Source organism: Schistocerca serialis, chromosome 4 (assembly GCF_023864345.2).
Source record: "Schistocerca serialis cubense isolate TAMUIC-IGC-003099 chromosome 4, iqSchSeri2.2, whole genome shotgun sequence".
Taxonomy (NCBI): domain Eukaryota; kingdom Metazoa; phylum Arthropoda; class Insecta; order Orthoptera; family Acrididae; genus Schistocerca; species Schistocerca serialis.
In genome coordinates this window covers 16,477,534-16,498,433 of record NC_064641.1, presented here as the reverse complement: position 1 = coordinate 16,498,433, position 20,900 = coordinate 16,477,534, and the positions used below count along the sequence as shown (strand labels likewise).

General features: G+C 40.8%; 1 protein-coding gene across 1 annotated transcript in view; it reads left to right on the top strand.

The window, feature by feature from the left end:
• Positions 1-18,650, top strand: part of LOC126473673 (carcinine transporter-like) — a 111,677-nt gene extending 93,027 nt beyond the window's left edge. Inside the window, exon 9 of the mRNA XM_050100908.1 lies at positions 18,462-18,650. Coding sequence (XP_049956865.1) covers positions 18,462-18,650 — 189 coding nt within the window. The remainder of the gene's footprint in view (positions 1-18,461) is intronic.
• The last annotated feature ends 2,250 nt before the right edge of the window (positions 18,651-20,900 follow it).

The window sequence follows — 20,900 nt, the reverse complement described above, 5'->3', positions numbered from 1 at the left end:
CAAGGACAGGCCATGACGTAGGGATCACGTATTTACTTGAAACTTTCTACAGCTGCAGTAGGCCATTTAAACAACATATGTGCAAGGAGTAAGGTGCACTATTCTGGAAATTGCGAGAATATCGCAAGAGAAGTTTTAGGCCTCCGTGTGCCTGTGCGAAAATGCTGGTGGAAAGACCTAATTGTGGGCAAATGGTACAGCCGGAGTTGTAGCCCAGCGTGTTTGGACAGAGGGTTAGCTGCCCTCTGTAATGAAAAAGAAATAAAACCAAGTGAATGGACCAATGACGAACTTGAGCGAGTATCACGGGACGTTCGCGTCGAACTAGTCCAACGAACAAAATGAGCTAAAAAATAAAAGTAGTTAGATCTCGCACTTAGGAAGAAGGACGTGTGCGGGGCGACGGTTCGAATCCAGCTACAGTGACTGCTAGTTCTTAATCTATATTTTTCCCATCACCTGTGACATTATTTAATTTATATGACATTTGAGAGCTAGTACGATGAAAAAGATAATCCAACGTGCATTTTCGTGAAGTTGTTGTGAATTTCATATGTTATTTGACTGTTTACTATTTTTAACTAAATTTTCAAGGACGGGCGACAGGCTTGGAAATACCAGACTAAACTCGATAGTGCGACTGACTTTATTCACAGTCACTAACATAGTAAGTCACAATGTGTCAGAATACAAGAGTAATGTACAATTACCTGTCGGATGTGCACTCGACATCACATGTTGCAGGATGGTGTTTGTCACACAAACGTAGAAAACAAATTGAAATGGTATCTACTGGTTCGAAATAATGCAGTTTTCCAGCATTTACAGGGAATATTAAGAGTTTCTAAGGAGAAACATAACTCGTTGACATTTTGAAAAATTTCTCTTTCTTCCAACAGTTTGGATGAAAACTACGCGTAACGCGAAATTTTGGGAAATTTATGGGCGCTGACAATTGGTGATGTAAGATGGAATCTAATTAAAGATATTAAGCAGTCAAATGACATGAAATGCACTAAAACGCCATGTAAATACACAAGTTTTTATTATTATATTACCTCTCAAATGTCATCTAAGTTAAATAATATGAGAAGTAATGAAAAAAATAGATTAACGAATACGTTTGAGCAGGAGTCGAAACGTCGCCTCATACATGTTCGTCTTATGAAGCTCGAACGCTAATCACTTGACTACCACGAATTCGAATGGTCAGCACCTTCGTACAGGTACATCAGTTACATAATCGATGCGTAAAAAATCTCTTGCGATTTTCACGGAATTGCCACAGTAGCACATCATGCTAATTTCACATTTTGTTGTTTTAATGGCCTAATAAGGTTTAGGAAATTTGAAGTAAATCTGTGGTCCCAACTTCATGGTCTCTGCTCGTTAGTATTTTCAGTGAGTATTTTCAGCTCCAGTTTTTACGTAGTCAGTTCGTGGGTCATTTTGCCTGACTTCACTAAGGACGTGGCGGCGCACCCTTCCCTACCACTTCGGATTTTCCAAGACGCTGGACCACTGCAGCCGGCCTAGCGAACCCACGCGTCCGTCCACAGCTCTCTACAATAGCCTGCGTACTCTGCCCAGCGTCAGCTCCGACTTCCTGGCCCGGCAACTTCACGGCAACTTGCCAGCTATACACTACTCAACCAGATAACCTACTCTGAAATATTGTGCTTAGCGGACTCGCCTTTCATGTCACAGTACGACGAAAGTTGCTGTAGTTGACAGAGGACAGTTCTGCCTTTAGTTCTCTGAAGCTGAATGCTATCCAATTTCGAAGCTTTTCCATCTGTTCTTCAGGTACACTGTGGTACTCAGCATGCTGTGCAAAAGTTAAGGCCGCAAATGTTTTTCCTCTGATTAATGTCTCGGGACGCACCTAACCTCGTAGTCCAAGTATCACTCTTGAAATCTCCTTCTGCCGTAAGATGCGTAACTCAGTACCCACCCTAAGCGAATTACACTACTGGCCGTTAAAATTGCTTCACCAAGAAGAAATGCAGATGATAAACGGGTATTCATTGGACAAATATATTATACTAGAACTGACATGTGATTACATTTTCACGCAATTTGGGTGAGAAATCAGTACCCAGAACAACCACCTCTGGCCGTAATAACGGCCTTAATACGCCTGGACATTGAGTCAAACAGAGCTTGGATGGCGTGTACAGGAACAGCTGCCCGTGCAGCTTCAACACGATACCACAGTTCATCAAGGGTAGTGACTGGCGTATTGTGACGAGCCAGTTGCTCGGCTACCATTGAGAAGACGTTTCCAATTGGTGAGAGGTCTGGAGAACGTGCTGGCTAGGGCGCAGTCGAACATTTTTTTGTATCCGGAATGGCCCGTACAGGACCTACAACATGCGGTCGTGCATTTTCCTGCCAAAATGTACGGTTTTGCAGGGATCGAATGAAAGGTAGACCCACGGGTCGTAACACATCTGAAATGTAATACTCACTGTTCAAAGTGCTGTCAGTGCGAACAAGAGGTGACCGAGACGTGTAACCAATGACACCCCATACCATCACGACGAGTAATACGCCAGTATGGCGATGACGAATACACGCTTCCAATGTGCGTTCACTGCGATGTCGCCAAACACGGATGCGACCATCACGATGCTGTAAACAGAACCTGGATTCACCCGAAAAAATGACGTTTTGCCATTCGTGCACCCAGGTTCGTCGCTGAGTACACCATCGCAGGGGCTCCCGTCTGTGATGCAGCGTCAAGGGTAACCGCAGCCATGGTCTCCGAGCTGATAGTCCATGCTGCTGCAAACGTCGTCGAACTGTTGTTGTCTTGAAAACGTCCCCATCTGTTGAGTCATAGGTCGAGACGTGGCTGCACGATCCGTTACAGCCATGTGGATAAGATTCCTGTCATCTCGACTGTTAGTGATACGAGGCCGTTGGGATCCAGCACGGCGTTCCATATTACCCTTCTGAACCCGCCGATTCCATATTCTGCTAACAGTCATTGGACCTCGACCAACGCGAGCAGCAGTGTCGCGATACGATAAACCGCAATCGCGATAGGCTACAATCCGACCTTTACCAAAGTCGGAAACGTGATGGAACGCATTTCTCCTCCTTACACGAGGCATCACAACAATGTTTCACCAGGCAACGCCGGTCAACTGCTGTTTGTGTATGAGAAATCGGTTGGAAACTTTCCTCAAGTCAGCACGTTGTAGGTGTCACCACCGGCGCCAACCTTGTCTGAACGCTCTGAAAAGTTAATCATTTGCGTATCACATCGTGTTCCTCCTGTCGGTTAAATTTCGCGTCTGTAGCACGTCATCTTCGTGGTACAGCAATTTTAATGGCCAGTAGTGTATATCTCGAAAATTTGCTGTATAAGAGTGATTAGTTTAAAATCTGGTACACGAGCACTAAAACTGAAATGTTGCACAGCATTCGTAGTGATATGTGAGATTACAGTTGACGCATGGTCATTCAGCTTGCCATATTATCTTTCAAGAATATTTCTGGTAACCAGTCAAAAGCTAGCTTATAAGCAACTTCATAAGAACTTACCCTCACTCCACTTTGGCATAAACAATCAAGAGCAATTTACAGGCCTATACCTCTGACATCATTGTCTAACAGCATTATTGACCATGTTTCACACTCGCGTATTTTGAAGTTTATGGAGAGGAATAATTTGTTTATAAATGAAAGTGGATTCCTTAAGCGTGTATCTTGCAGAACGCAGCTCGTTCTGTTCTCGCATGAAATCCAGAGCGCCTAGGTTGATGCCGTATTCTTTTACTTTTCTATGATCGGACGTGAAACAGGAGTACACGAAGTCTCCTGGTAGCCCTGTCAGCCAACTAGCAGCCGTCAATATGGAACGAGTCAACTATGGCGCGAAGATTCGGTTGAAGCTGGAGGAGGAAAGAGACCAAAAATTAAGAGATCCAACATCCAGAATAATGAGGAAGGCATCGGAGTTTCTCAACAGGCCTTCACTGGAAGAGAATGTCATTCAATAGCTCCTCCCGCAGGCACCTCGACCACCTACATTTTATTGTCTTCCTTCACAAGAGGTACACACCTCCACGCTCTACCGTGAGCACATCTGGCCAGCCTCCTTACCCCGCACGTTGGTCACACTTGCATCGTATAAGGAACACGAGCCACTTCATCAGGCGAATTAAATGCCTGCTCCTTGGAGAAGAAGATATTACCGTCAGCTTTAATGTGCTCTGAATATTCACGTGCCTTCCCATCGAGCATTCTATAGACCTGCCCTTCCAGTTATTTGACGACGCTGTTATGGATTTATTCAAGCACACTCTGACGTCATCATATTTTCTATGTGATGGAGAGTATTTTAATCAGACTGACGGCGCCGCGATGTGCTGTCCATTAGCTCCAGTTTAAGCCAACCTGTTTATGGCGCATTTTGACGGTATCGCTCTGGACACAATTATTGCAAAGTCTAGTTGATTTTATCGTTACGTCGACGACACTTTCGCTGTCTGGTCTCAAAGACGTGAAAAGCTGGGAGAATTCTTGGACCAAATCAACAACTGCGATGCCACTACCCGAATTTACTGTATTATTATTAGACGACGTGGCATCGCCCTTGTATACACCCTCTATATACTCCTTCGACCTTTCTGCTTTCCCTTCTTTGCTTAGAACTGGGTTTCCATCTGAATCACTGGATATGGGGTGATAATGCGCTATTTCCTTTAAATAATTGATTACACTAGGGGAATGCAATTGAAACCACAAAACTATTATTACCTCCAAACTTTACACACTGTAGAGAATTTGGTTTGACTATTACACAAACTGATTCACAAAATATAAATGTACTGGTTATGGCGTCGATATAACAGCCACTGTTCATAATAATACTCTTGTAAGATAACTTCTAGTTTTTTGCTACCGAAGTGAGCTCACCAATGGGCGTCATCAGCTATTGAGATCACAATACGCCATTGGATGCGGCTACTCGTCCCTTCACACCTCGCTGTTGGCACAAGCAACTCGTCGCAATTAACACAGCATTGCACCATGCAGTGACATTTTCCTCAGAGCAGGGAACCGTACTATTTTGCCGCTCACAGCTCATCTCCGTCGAAATACCACGTCTTACAAGCCTTAGTGTCCATTTAGCTTGTAGCCATACGATGAACGAAGTCCATATCTGTCTTCAGATCACTTCTAAATGGTCTGTTAGCAACGTTGCCATAGCACACACCGGCATTCACTTTTACGCCACTTAACACTTGTTCTGCGTCAGAGCTACGCCAACTTACTTTTACCGCCAATATTACGCGCCAACCTGTACACTAGTCTCGTTCTTGGGGATTCCCCCCACACCTAAACATTATTTTACATTACGCCAAATTCTCTATTTACAATTAAACATACGATAGCGTTACAATATTCAATTACAATCATTTTCATATATTAAAGTAATATTACATTTATATTTTTACTACACGTAACAATATTATTAAGTTTAATTCTTTTGTTATTTCGCTGTCAGAGTGCAGCACAAGCCAAACACTGTCTCCTCCATAGCGTTATTTAATTTAGCTGCCACCAGGCGGAAACACTTCCGCTTTGCCTTCGATTTTGGCCCACAGATGGCATTAGCGTCCACTTTCTCTACCGTTGCACTTTGACTATGCCTGGCATTCACTAGACGGCACGTTGTCACATTACACAATATGCATGACAACAACAAGCTCACGATCGACTTAGAAACAGATGGTGCGGTACCATTCCTTGACATGCTCGTCCGCCCTAAAGTATATGATTATCCCAGCCACACGGCCTGGTATCCGTCGCAGAAGTATTCTGTTCTGAGAACCATGGTGCATCGAGCGGAAGACGTCTCTCAGACATTAAAAACCTACCGAGGGAACTCAGTCACTTACGGAAAGTATTCAAGGAAAACGGCTACAACAACCGCCAGATTTCACAAGCAATCTTTCTGAAAACACAGAAACATAAGGACCCCAAGGAGGACTCTTAAGAATCTTGGGTTTTTGCCTTTCTGTGGCTCAGTAAAAGGAAAAATTACCTGGCTCCTAGAGAGGTATAAAAACGGATCAGTCATCAGTGCTCCAATTAAAACTCGACTCATGAGGGCTATGAAAGACGATGTAGGCATCAGAACGCCAGGAGTATCTAAAATACTGTATGGTTGTGGGTAGTTTTATGTAGAACTGACTGTGCGTACTCTTGAACACATCACGAGGGATGCTTTCGCCTTCAGTACCCTGACAAATCAGCGGTAGCAGAGTACGCGCTAGAAAACTGGCAACATATTGCTTTGGAAGAGACAAATGAGGTTACAGTACTAACAATTCTTGGGACAGCGTAATAAAAGAAGCTACCGTGATAAAAAATTTGTTACAATAAAGAAAACCTCTGCCCAACTAGTGCAGCTCTCGTAAAAGTACAATAAATGGCACAGTAAATGTTTTGCATACTTTGTTTGCTTTTGACACACATTCTGCTTTTCATTATAGATTAACTTTTGAAATAACTGATTACAAAAGCAATATTATCCACTAATACCAGTCAGACAAAAAGCACAATATTTGTTCAGACAGTTTCTTATGCTACTAACAGATGGCGTTACCGGTTGCGGTTACAGAAGAATGCCGCATTCTTTGAAATATCCCAGATCGGATTTTGAACTGTAATTAATAAACTAATAAATAAATTATTCTGTCCTATTATGTTTCGAAACTGAGTGAGTTTAGGTGTATGTTACTGTCTTGACATAACTGTGTCCCCACAAAATGTTGACGAAGTAGTGGACAAAATGAAGAAATAGTGCTACGTTGGAAGCAAAATAAAGAAAGACGGAGAAGGCAAGAAGGATATACAAGTATAAATGCACAGACAGACAGACATTTCTCGCTGAAAGAAATCTACTAGCATCAAACATATGCTTTAATACGAGAAAGTTATTTCCTTGTGACATACTGCCTCAATAAAGACAGCGGCCTGCAGCTTAGCACGGCTTGGGAACACCGAGCAAGGTGGCGCAGTGGTACAAGGGACATCTTTCCCTTGCAGCTCTGTTATTTGAACAGGAGGGAGTGTAGAGCTTTAACAGGGTTGCTACCCTATTCATAACGCCTTTGACTATGCTTTCTTCTGGCTCTTTTTCTACATCCTGTAACTTTAATCCATCCATAGTCAAAATTCAACAATTCCTGCCGCTGATGCCAACGTTGTTATGTACGTATATGACTGAAAGGAACCTATTTCTTCACAAATGACTTCTTGCAAAATAGCAATATCAATATGATTAGTTGGAAGCAAATTTCCCGAAAATATTTATCTTTATTTCATTCCTTGTCCCATAAATGGCTCTGAGCACTATGGGGCTTAAGATCTGAGGTCATCAGTCCCCTAGAACATAGAACTACTTAAACCTAACTAACATAAGGACATCACAAGCATCCATGCCCCAAGCAGGATTCGAACCTTCGACCATAGCAGTCGGGAAGTTCCAGGCCAAAGCGCCTAAAACCGCTCGGCCATTGCGGCCGGCCTGTCCCATAAATATTTAACGTTAGCGCATCCCTCACCATTAACTCCAAGCAGCCAATAAGATTCATTTTCTCTTCGCGCGGCAAGCTGCGAGTTACAGCTAGACTGCGAGAATCTCTCTCCCGCATGCTGCGCTGTTGTACTTCACGACAATGCTGTTTCATTCACAGAGCGACCAAATTATTCATTCACTTGTCGATGTTAATTTCTTGTAGTAGTATAGGTGTAAATGTTTTAATGTGATTTCCAAATAAATATGCCAGGTGACGGCAATAAACGTGAAGTTCTTCATAGATTAGATTAGATTAATACTTGTTCCATAGATCAAGAATACGACATTTCGTAATGATGTGGAACGTGTCATGTTAATAAAAGATGTCTGTACAAGATATTACATTACACAAGATATTGCATTACACTAATGTTTAAGTTGGTTTTTTTCTCTTAATTTATATCTAAAAATTCAGCCAATGAGTAGAAGGAGTTGTCATCTAGAAATTCTTTTAATTTATTTTTAAATGTTAGTTGGCTATCTGTCAGGCTTTTGATGCTGTTTGGTAGGTGGCCAAAGACTTTTGTGGCAGCATAATTTACCCCTTTCTGTGCTGAAGTCAGATTTAACCCTGCATAGTGAAGATCATCCTTTCTCCTGGTGTTATAGCTATGCACACTGCTATTACTTTTGAACTGGGTTGGATTATTAACAACAAATTTCATAAGTGAATATATATCTAGTGAGGTTACTGTGAGGATCCCTAGATCCTTAAATAGATGTCTGCAGGATAACCATGGGTGGGCTCCAGCAATTATTCTGATTACACGTTATTGATCAATGAATACTTTTCTACTCAATGATGAATTATCCCAGAATATGATGCCATACGAAAGCAGTGAATGAAAGCAGGCATAGTAAGCTAATTAACTGAGATTCTTATCAGCAAAATTTGCAATAACCCTAATAGCATACGTAGCTGAACTCAGACATTTCAGCAGACCATCAATGTGTTGCTTCCAGTTTAACCTCTCACAATGGACACACCTAAAAATTTTGAAAATTTTACTTTAGCTACAGACTTCTGTTCAAAATCTATATTTATTACTGGAGTTGTGCCATTTACTGTACGGAACTGTATATACTGTGTTTTATCAAAATTTAAAGAGAACCACTTAATAATTTTGTGAAAAACATCATTTACAATTACATCACTTAGTTCTTGGTTTTTGGATGTTATTACTATACTTGTATCATCAGCAAAAAGAACTAACTTTGCATCTTCATCAATGTGGAATGGTAACTCATTAATGTATATCAAGAACAGTAAAGGACCTAAGACCAAACCCTGTGGGACCCCGTACTTGATTAGCCCCCCCCCCCCCCCCCAGTTTGAGGAATCAGCTGTTGTTTTAATATTACATGAACCACTTATTTCAACTTTCTGCATTCTTCCAGTTAAGTATGAATTAAACCATTTGTGCACTGCCCCACTCAAACCATAATGATTTAGCTTATCTAAAAGAATTCAATGATTTACACAATCAAAGGCCTTTGAGACATCACAAAAAAATATGAATGGGTGATGTCCAGTTATTCAGAGCATTTAATATTTGATCAGTGAAAGCATGTATAGCATTTTCTGTTGAAAAGCCTTTCTGAAAATCAAACTGACATTTTGTTAGTACTTTATTTTTACAAATATGGGAGGCTACTCTTGAATACGTAACTTTCTCAAAGATTTTTGATAGAGCTGGCAGAAGAGAGATTGGGCGGTAGGTGTTGACATCTGGTGTATCCCCCTTTTTATGCAATGGTTTTACAATGGCATATTTCAGTCTATCGGGGAAAACCCCCTGCTCCAAAGAGCTATTACATACGTGGCTGAGAATCCTACTTATCTGTGGAGAACAAGCTTTAAGTACCTTGCTGGAAATTCCATCATTTCCGTAACAGCTTTTACTTTTCAGTGAGTTTATTATTTTACTGATTTCAGAGGGAGAGGTTGGTGGAATTTGTTTCAGACTGCACAGGTATGGCCTCTTCTATTAGTAGCCTTGCCTCTTCTAGTGAAGATCTAGATCCTATTTTCTCCACAACATTTAAAAAATGACTATTGAAAATATTTTCAATTTCTGATTGTTTGTTAGTACACTTGTCATTCAGTTTTATGGCACTGAAGTCTTCCTGTGCTCTTGGTTGCCCTGTTTCCCTTTCAATGATACTCCAAATTGCTTTAATTTTATTATCAGAGTTACTGATCTCAGACATGATACACATGCTTCTGGACTTTTCAATAACTTTTCTTAGTACCGCACAATAATTTTTATAATATTGAACAATTTCGGGGTCAGTACTCCCTCTTGCTGTTAGATACAGTTCTCTTTTACAGTTTCAAGATATTCTTATTCCTTTAGTTATCCAAGGTTTTTTATATGTTTTCTTGGAATTATGTTTAACTATTTTCTTGGGAAAACAATTTTCAAATACCCTTAAAAATGTATCGTGAAATAAGTTATATTTCAAGTTTGCATCGGGTTCCTTACACGCTTCATCCCAGTCTAGTTGCTGTAGGCTTTCCCTAAAGTTTGCAATATTTATATTGTTAATTGAATGCACTGGCGAGTAGGTTTATTTACCGCATGTACAACTTTTTCGAACGGGGTCTGAGAGAGGGACTCGAATTTTTTACTTTTGAAAACACAATATAGAACTGCAGAAACATGTGTCGGCTAGAGAACTGTACAGAGAATAGTAAACGAAAGGGTCAAAGCTGTAGAAATCTTGGTTTCTTGCAGCCTGGAAACCATCGAAATCTAAAGAAACCTGTGACACAAAGTGGTGGCTCTGAAATGTTTATAAGTAGTGAATACTCGAAATCAGAAAAACTTGTCACGATTATGACTGAGGAAATTGGCTTCAAAGGTAGCGCTTGGTCAACGCAAAGAATTTTAAAAGACATTGGTTTCAAATATAGTAAGAAGAGAGTTTTTGATTGAAAGAAGTGACATAGGTGCAGCACGATGTCTTATAAAGATGCATGATACAAGAGAAGTGTATTATCCTGCTGAAACATTGGTGAATCAGAATTGTTCCATCAATACCTGCTGGAAAATGAGCGGTGGTACTGGCGGTTTTAAAGTTCCCGTAGGAAACGGTTCTCTGATAATTATTTTCTTTTTCTGGTTTTGTTGTTGGTAGTGAACTTATAATTGGGTGTAAGAACAACAGCAGTGACTACCATTAGGAAAGAACGTTGTCAGTTTCAAAGTGGTTCACTGGATAATTCTTGTCATACGTTGCTTCGAAGTCGGTCATTGTAATTACCATGTCTGTTATCATTCAGCTGTTAAAAACACGAAGTAAAAACACCAGGAAAGCGGATATTGTGCTCTGGCTTAAAAATAAAAATACCGCGCGCAGTATAAGTCAGACTCCCAACGAACTTCTGCAGCTCGTTACCTTATAGATGTCACGCGACAGAACGTAGAAATTTGACTCTGTTGCACGTGAATGTGGTTTCAGGGGTTTCTTATTCAACAGCCTCTGCATACCTTACTTTATAGATGAGGCATGGTTGCATCTTCCAGGTTACATCAACACGCGTTAACTGGTGTTAACCCCCATATCATCCATGAAACACCATTGCATGATGACAAGGTCAGTGTGTGGTGCTCGGTGTCAGCTTCCAGGAGTGATGGCCCCATTTTCTTTGATATGACTGAAGACTCCACAGTTTATACGGACATCTTCAATACATTTGTGGAGCAGCTGGATGACATCGAACTTACATAAAAGCTTAGTTACAGGATGGAGCAACGTGCCGCACGCCCAGCGCTTCCATGTAACTTGTAACAAGTGTCTATGATGACCGAACAACCTCCCCCCCCCTCCCACACTCTCTCTCCTGTGCTTGTGGCGGTATCTTAAAAGCTGAGTGTACAGCCACAGACCACGCACAACAGCAGACCTTCGTCAGGCCAAGACACACGAAATAAACAACACTGCTGAGAATACACTTCACACAATGCCACGGAATACGGCGAAAAGAGTGCTGGTGAAGGACACTTCCAGCATTTGCTGTGAGGAGTTTTTGTGAATGGATGTATGTGATCTCTCAATGGTATTTATCATCTCCTAAAACTGCAAATGTGTCCCATTATTGGTTCACATGTCTTTAAAGTAGCTCATGTTTATATGGACCGAACTGCATGTCGATGTAGGTGCGAAGGTGTAGCAAGATGTCAAATTAAAGAGTATACAAATGTTGAAGTCGAGTTTTCAGATAGTATAGGATCTGATTAGGTGTTTATTGTATGTTAGGAGAGGTGCGAATTTGATGAGGGGGTAAACGATCCACATGAGGGAAACTAAACAGATGTTGAAAGGGAGAACAGAGTGCATGACGCTCAAGGATTTAGAGGGAGTAGTAGGACGTTGGTGGATGGTACATCCATGCAACACTGGCATAGCAGACTGTAGGTCAAATCATGGTCAGATCATGGTCATGGTCAGGCCTTGAACTTTATCTGACAGCTTCGTGGTGAATGTGGAAAATACGAGGGCAGTTCAATAAGTAATGCAACACATTTTTTTTTCTCGGCCAATTTTGGTTGAAAAAACCGGAAATTTCTTGTGGAATACTTTCAAACATTCCCGCTTCGTCTCGTATAGTTTCATTGACTTCCGACAGGTGGCAGCGCTGTACGGAGCTGTTAAAATGGCGTCTGTAACGGATGTGCATTGCAAACAACGGGCAGTGATCGAGTTTCTTTTGGCGGAAAACCAGGGCATCTCAGATATTCATATGCGCTTGCAGAATGTCTACGGTGATCTGGCAGTGGACAAAAGCGCGGTGAGTCGTTGGGAAAAGCGTGTGTCATCACCGCCGCAAGGTCAAGCAAGACTGTCCGATCTCCCGCGTGAGGGCCGGCCGTGCACAGCTGTGACTCCTGCAATGGCGGAGCGTGCGAACACACTCGTTCGAGATGATCGACGAATCACCATCAAACAACTCAGTGCTCAACTTGACATCTCTGTTGGTAGTGCTGTCACAATTGTTCGCCAGTTGGGATATTCAAAGGTTTGTTCCCGCTGGGTCCCTCGTTGTCTAACCGAACACCATAAAGAGCAAAGGAGAACCATCTGTGCAGAATTGCTTGCTCGTCATGTGGCTGAGTGTGACAATTTCTTGTCAAAGGTTGTTACAGGCGATGAAACATGGGTTCATCACTTCGAACCCGAAACAAAACGGCAATCAATGGAGTGGTGCCACACCCACTCCCCTACCAAGAAAAAGTTTAAAGCCATACCCTCAGCCGGTAAAGTCATGGTTACAGTCTTCTGGGACGCTGAAGGGACTATTCTGTTCGATGTCCTTCCCCATGGTCAAACGATCAACTCTGAAGTGTATTGTGCTACTCTTCAGAAATTGAAGAAACGACTTCAGCGTGTTCGTAGGCACAAAAATCTGAACGAACTTCTCCTTCTTCATGACAACGCAAGACCTCACACAAGTCTTCGCACCCGAGAGGAGCTCACAAAACTTCAGTGGACTGTTCTTCCTCATGCACCCTACAGCCCCGATCTCGCACCGTCGGATTTCCATATGTTTGGCCCAATGAAGGACGTAATCCGTGGGAGGCACTACGGGGATGATGAAGAAGTTATTGATGCAGTACGACGTTGGCTCCGACATCGACCAGTGGAATGGTACCGTGCAGGCATACAGGCCCTCATTTCAAGGTGGCGTAAGGCCGTAGCATTGAATGAAGATTGCGTTGAAAAATAGTGTTGTGTAGCTAAAGGATTGGGGAATAACCTGATGTATTTCAATGCTGAATAAAACAACCCCTGTTTCAGAAAAAAAAATGTGTTGCATTACTTATTGAACTGCCCTCGTAGATTTGAACTTTTGCTTCAGTTAGAAACTGGCGAGCCTCAAACAGTTGCAGGTGTAGACAGGGCACAACAAACTTTCAGCAGCAAATTGAAAAGTAAGAAAGTAGGGCAAGCAGTAAAGGGAAAGAAAGGGTTGTTGTTAGGTAGTTCCCATGGAAGAGGTGTTGGCCAACTTTTGCAGGATGAAGTAGGATTAGAATACCAGGTCACCAATTTTTTTTCACCTAGTACTGGTCTGGAGCACGTGACAGAGGATTTAGGATCACTTTGCAAAGAGTTCACTAAGAAAGACACCGTGGTTATTGTGGTTTGGGCAGGTAACAGTATTGACAGATATCCTGGGTACAGTATAGAGTGTCACCTGGCAAAGACTGCATCAGCATCAAAGCATACTAGTGTTAAGTTTGTATCTGTTCTTGGGCGCCATGACCGACCTCGTTTGAACTCTTCTGTCAAGAGAGTTAATTAGGAGTTGAAACAGTTGCTTATGTCTGGTGCAGGGTCACACATTGGTGTGGTTCCTCTTGTTCTATTAGTAGGTGGGATTATACTAGGCATGGCCTTCACCTCAACAGGAAGGGGAAGGGTAAACTGGCTGGGGAAATAGCAGGAAAGTTAAAGGGGGGAGGCACTGTCATGAGTGATAAAATACCAGTGGTTACAAGGTTCAGAAAAGACCCTTTTTTAGGGTAGTGTGGTCATAAAGAAACCAAATTTTAAGAGAGGTTAGGACTGAGACAAACCAGTTTGAGAAAGAAACCAAAAAACATAATTCTAGCTTATTACATCAGCATAAACAGTCATTGGTTAAGAATTTTCAGCAATCAGCAGATATTTTAACTCTATCCAATTTTAACTCAGTCAATGTGAAATGTCAGCTAACTTTATTGCATCAAAATGTTCGAGGTCTAAGAAATACAATTAATGAATTAATTATCTGCATAGATGAATTAGAGTCTTCAAACCCAGCAGACATAATCTGCCTCTCTGAACATCCTGTGACCACTGGTATAGAACTTTTAAGTGTTACAGGGTTTAGGTTAGCATCTCACTTTTGTAGATCAGAAATGGAGAAAGGAGGAGTTGCAACATTTATCAGGAACTGTCATAAATTTAAGAACATAGACATTTACAAATTTTGCCTAGAACAGCATATGGAAGTATGTGCAACAGAAGTAGAATTTCACAAAAAATCCTTCATAGTATTAAGTGTATATCGAGCACCTGCAGGAAACTTTAATCTGTTTGTAAACCACCTTGAATCTGTACTGGCCCATTTAACACTCAAAAACAAAGAAATAGTGGTTGCTGGTGATTTCAATGTAAATTTCCTTAAAGACTCTTATTTGAGTTAGTAACACTATCATTCAACTTAATTTCCACTGTAAAGTTTCCCACTAGGGTAGCCAATTTCTCACAAACAGCCATTGATAATATCTTTATAGAAAAGTCCAATGAACAAACTTATATTACAAAACCAATAATCAATGGCCTCTCAGAGCATGGCATGCAGTTCCTTCTGTTAAATGTTAACACTGAACAGGATATAAAATCTGTTAAATCTGATCTCAAACTGGTAATCAATAAGCCAAAAATTGATTATTTTAGGACACTCCTCAGAGACATTCACTGGACTGATGTTTACAGTGCTCATGGCATGAATGAAAAATATAACACTTTTGCTAATCAAGTGCTTACTTTATTCGAACACTGTTTTCCCGAGAAACTTACCAAGGTTAGAGCAAAGTCTATAAAGAAGCCGCAGATTACTCAAGGAATAGAGGTATCTTGTGAAACAAAAAGAAAACTGTATCTGTCATTCCGAAACAGTTCCGATGTTGATGCTATAGCACATTCCAAGAAATACTGCAAAATATTAAAGACTGTAATATGGACATCAAAGCAAATATATTACAAGGAAAAGATAGTCATATCAGATAACAAAATAAAGACAATATGGGATATAGTGAAGGAGGAGACCAGTAGAACCAGACATGAAGAGGGACAAATAGCATTAAGAGTAAATGACACATTGGTCACAGATGTGTATAGTGTCGCAGAACGTTTTAACAAACATTTCATATCTGTTACTGAAAAGGTGGGGTTGTCAGGTTCTGTAGATGCTGCTGTGGAATACCTCAGACGAGACATTTCAAGTAACTTCCATAATATGAATTTGACCTTCACTACCACAGCAGAAATAATATCCATCATAAAATCTTTAAAATCAAAAATATCTAGTGGGTATGATGAAATATCAGCAAAGCTAATTAAAAAATATGATTCTGAGTTGGGTAACATATTAAGCTATCTGTGTAACTAGTCGATTATCAGTGGAATAATTCCTGAATGGCTAAAATATGCTGAAGTTAAGCCACTGTTTAAGAAGGTAGATAGAGAAATAGCATCAAATTTCCGTCGAATTTCACTTTTGCCAGCATTCTCAAAAATTTTAGAAAAAGTAATGTACAATCGGCTTTATAACCATCTTATCTCAAATAACATACTGTCAAAGTCATAGTTCGAATTTCTAAAGGGTTCTGATACTGAGAAGGCTATCTACACTTACAGTGAAAATGTGCTTAATTCATTAGATAAAAAACTGCAGGCATCTGGTATATTTTGTGATTTGTCAAAGGCATTTCCTTTTAAGTAAATTATAATATTACAGTGTGACAGGAAATGCTGCAAAATGGTTCAAATCTTATATCTCTGGCAGGAAACAAAGCGTGTTATTAGGAAAGAGACATGTATCAACCTATCAGGCATCATCCAACTGGGAACTAATTATATGTGGGGTCCCACAAGGTTCCATTTTAGGGCCCTTACTTTTTCTTGTGTATATCAACAACCTTTCATCAGTAACATTACCAGATGCCAAGTTCGTTTTGTTTGGCGATGATACAAACATTGCAATAAATAGCAAATCAAGTGTAGTCTTAGAAAGATCGGCTAATAAAATATTTGTGGACGTTAATCACTGGTTCCTAGCCAATTCTTTGACACTAAACTTTGAAAAAACTCACTACATGCAGTTCAGAACTCGTAAAGGGTGTCCCACGAGTATATGCCTAACATATGATGACAAGCAGATAGAAGCAGTGGACAGTGTTAAATTCTTGGGATTACAGCTTGATAATAAATTCAACTGGGAAAAGTACACCACAGCACTGCTGAAGCGTCTTAACAAAACTCTATTTGCAATGCGAATTGTGTCAGACATAGGTGATATAAAAATGAAAAAGCTGGCATACTATGCTTACTTTCATTCCATAATGTCATATGGGATTATTTTTGGGGGTAATTCATCAAGCCAAGCTAAAGTTTTCCAGGCACAAAAACGTGCAGTACGAGTTATATGTGGTGTGAACTCAAGAACATCCTGCAGAAGCCTGTTTAGGGAACTAGGGATACTAACTACTGCTTCCCAATATACGAGGGTTATTCCAAAAGTAAGGTCCGATCAGTCGCGAAATGGAAACGACTATGAAAATCCGATAAAGCTTTGCACAGATGTGTTGGGTAGTGTCTCTAGTATAACCCCAGTTAGCATCACGTCGCTCTTCTCATTTCTGAGCTCGCATTGAGTGCGTAAAGATGTCTAGAAAATAGTGTCTGCCGCCAAGTACGAGGGCCTGGTGAGAAATTTCGCCTGAAGCTATGCAGCCAACATTACATAACTGTCGTGCTGTTTCGTCTTCACGACAATTCTCAGCCGCATTCTGCAGGGGCAATGAAGATGCTCCTGCATCGTTTTCAAATGGAAATGTGAGATTACCCACAATACAGTCCGCAATTGTCTCCCCCTGAGTTTCATCTCTGGTCACATGAACCGCTGTCTTTGAAGACAACATTTTGACACAGACAACGAGGTGTAGGCCAGCGTGGAGAATTGGCGGAAAGCACTGGCGGCTGCCTTCTATGATGAGGCTATTGAAAAGTTGGTACAACGCTATGACAAAAGTCTAAGTCAGAACGGCGACTACGTAGAGAAGTAGCTGAAAGGTGTAGCTAATTGTTACAAGTAAAACATTTCTGATGTTCACTGTGGTTTCAATTTGGCAATCAATCGGACCTTACTTTTGGAATAACCCTCGTATTTATCACTTTTTCAAAGCAACAGGTCAATTCATAGAATCAATACTAGAAATAAGAATAATCTTCACAAGGATTTAAAGTCACTTAGTCTTGTACAAAAAGGTGTGCATTATTCAGGAACACACATTTACAATAACTTGCCAGTAGCCATCAAAAGCTTAACAACCAATGAAATTCAATTTAAGAGAAGCCTAAAGGATTTATTGGTGGCCAACTCCTACTACTCCATTGATGAATTTCTCAGCAGAACCAACTGATTTGTGTTCGTGTGTATATTATATATAAGTACAATATAACTTGTGCACAATTTCAGTGCACTAATGTGTTCATTGTAAATAAGAGTGTATGTATGTATGTGTGTGTGTGTGTGTGTGTGTGTGTGTGCGTGTGTGTGAGTGTGTGTAAGTACAATCTAACTTCCGCACCATTTCAGTGCAGTAATGTGTTCATTGTAAATAAGTATTATAGTAGTTGTATTATACATTTATTACCTTATAAATAAATAAAAAGCCTTTTTTTATATTGCGTTCAGTGCATTAGTATTTGTAAAATGATTCTTTCATATATTGCTCATTAAAAATGACGGTCATTCCACTTGGGGCCTGTGGAATGGTACATTAGTTTATTTGTCTGAGTTGTTAATATTTGTGATGTATTGTTGTTTTTCTGACATGTTCTACATCCGGGAGGACCTCCTCACTGTGGATCAATTGGAATGAAAGTAAATTTAATCTAATCGAATGTGGGGGATAGTGCGGGGGTGCAATCACTTTTGTGCTCAGTTTTGTAATTACAGTCTGGTGCGGTCTTTCTGTTGGGTGGTTAGCGAGGAAGCCTTAGAGTCGGAATAATTCACGTGCAAACATTTCTGTGATTGGCGTCTTTCATTCTCACTACTTACAAATATCTTTTCCTTTCACAGGACGACAAGCGACTTCCCTTCGCCATCCTCGCAGCCCTGAACTTGGTGGTGGCGTTTTCGGTGTCGTTCCTGCCGGAATCTGCGCTGCAGCGGTTGCCGGAGACGTTAAGGGACGGTGCCGTCTTTGGCAGAGGACAGCGCTACTGGAGCTGGAAACCCAAACCGACACCAGAGTACGCCAAGGGATAAAGGAGTTCCAGAAGTTCCTTTTAGTTTAGAAGGAATGATAATGCGATGCTGGCAACCTTTGACTTCTGTTTACTGACGGTGCACATGACTTGCTCGGCCTGCTATGAACGAATAACAGTGCACTTCGAGCCCTATTTCTAATCTGTAAACAGTAACACGAAAATTAAGCCTGACCTGGATTAGATTATAATTTATGGCCGTTATATTCAGTAAATGCTACATGCCAAAATAATCTGACATGGAAACCGCAGCTACTGCGCTATCCAAAAAAGAAAAAAAAACCCTCATAATAGACTAAAACTAAATATTGCACTCCTAACAAAGCCTTAGTGTGACGAGTAATCCTCTTACGCTAACGTCGCCTGCATTCATACCAGTTTCCCCTCGCATTTTTAATTTTAACACTAACTCCAAAAATACTCTAATGCTATGCAACCTGGCTCGCCCTCTGTACCCGTCCACTACACCCTCCCCCCCCCCTGCGCTACCCCCCCCCTATCCGCCTGTTACACTTACATGCTCTCCACATCCGATTCCAACAAAACTTAATCACCTCCCACAACGTGCTCAGGAAATCTCGCCCAGAGATCTACCCATCCTTCCAGCTTTTAACAGAATCCTCTTCAAATGGTCCAAATGGCTCTGAGCACTATGGGACTTAACTTCTGAAGTCATCAGTCCCCTAGAACTTAGAACTAGTTAAACCTAACTACCCTAAGGACATCACACACATCCATGCCCGAGGCAGGATTCGAATCTGCGACCGTAGCGGTCGCGCGCTTCCAGACTGTAGCTCCTAGAACCGCTCGGCCACACAGAATCCTCTTCTTGCTCTCGATGTCAGCGCTGGAGGTCGTAGCTCCTCGCCACTTCTATGGGCCCTCTTCCCCACCTCTTCACTCCCGCATTGTTTCGGGAACAGTCTTCCCCTCACCTACTGTTTCTGTACCTGTAGTGAAATGAAGTCTTCCGTTCAAAACATTTTTTTTAAATTAAAAAAAAAACAATATTTTATTTACAATTCGAAATGTAAAATATCTTGTTTTAATAATTTAAAAAAGACGCACATGTTTCGTATTTTTAAATTTTTGTAAACTGTTTATATGTTTTATGACTGCTGTTCCTGAAGAACAGGGATGTAACGCATAGAGTCCTGACGGACGATGGCTGCAAATAATAATAAAAAGGACAAAAAATTGTCCAATACTGTAATAAAATTCCGCGATTATTGATGTGATGTGCATGTCATTACCATTATTTGCTCATTGTCAGCGCATATCAGCGCTTTTTGCTTCCTTTATTTTGAAACAGGTTGAACCGTGATTTATTTTCAAAGAATATTCTTAAAAACTTATTTTATTTACTAGCGATTCATAAAGAACATTAACATATTTAATCACACTATATAAGCATGGAAGTAATTGACAGGGAGTAACTGAAGAAATCATAACCAAATTCCTGTTAAAAAATGGGAATTTTATTCACTTTAATAGTGCCTAAAAGCATTTTTTTTTTAAAGAAACAGATTTAAAATTATAATCAGAAAGCACCCTCTAAATATCAAAGTTACAATTTAGTCAGAGGCAGAAAGAAGCAAGTTTTGACTGTATGAGCTTACGGTCACAGAACCTTGCCGCTCCCTTTTGTCACGGCCATAGTCACGACCGCTCACAACAGCCTTTGTTTACACTGGTGTAAATCTGCAACACACCAGATAACTTTAAACCAAGAGTTTTAACAATTTACACAAGCACACAAACTATGGACCCCCCGTAGGAGGGATGGAAATGGTACAGAACACTAACAATTAAAATATTAACCTTGCCACGTGAAAGTGCAACTTGATTTTAACTTCTAAGAAAAGTCTTACGGTGAAAGGGTGGCAACTTTATGCACTAAAATGATCATTTAAATAAAAGCCCATGAAATGCAATCTTATATAAAATTCTACAAGGTTGGCCAAACAATAGTTAAGATGCTCTACAGTACACAGATACCGCCTCTCAAGATCATAGGCAATAATATCAAAGTTTCCAAAGATCAAAACATATTTCAGGTATCAGGCCGTTACACTCCAAGTGATAAATTCGTTAACATACCAAATCCGACAAACATGACAGAGGCAGCTACTAACGTACGGTAGACTGATAGGGAGATTACCGAACAACCCGAACTGCAGGTTGCTCTAACCTGCCCCTACTCCACAAGGGAAAATGGACCACCCAATTTATAAACAACCACCTTCCCGCG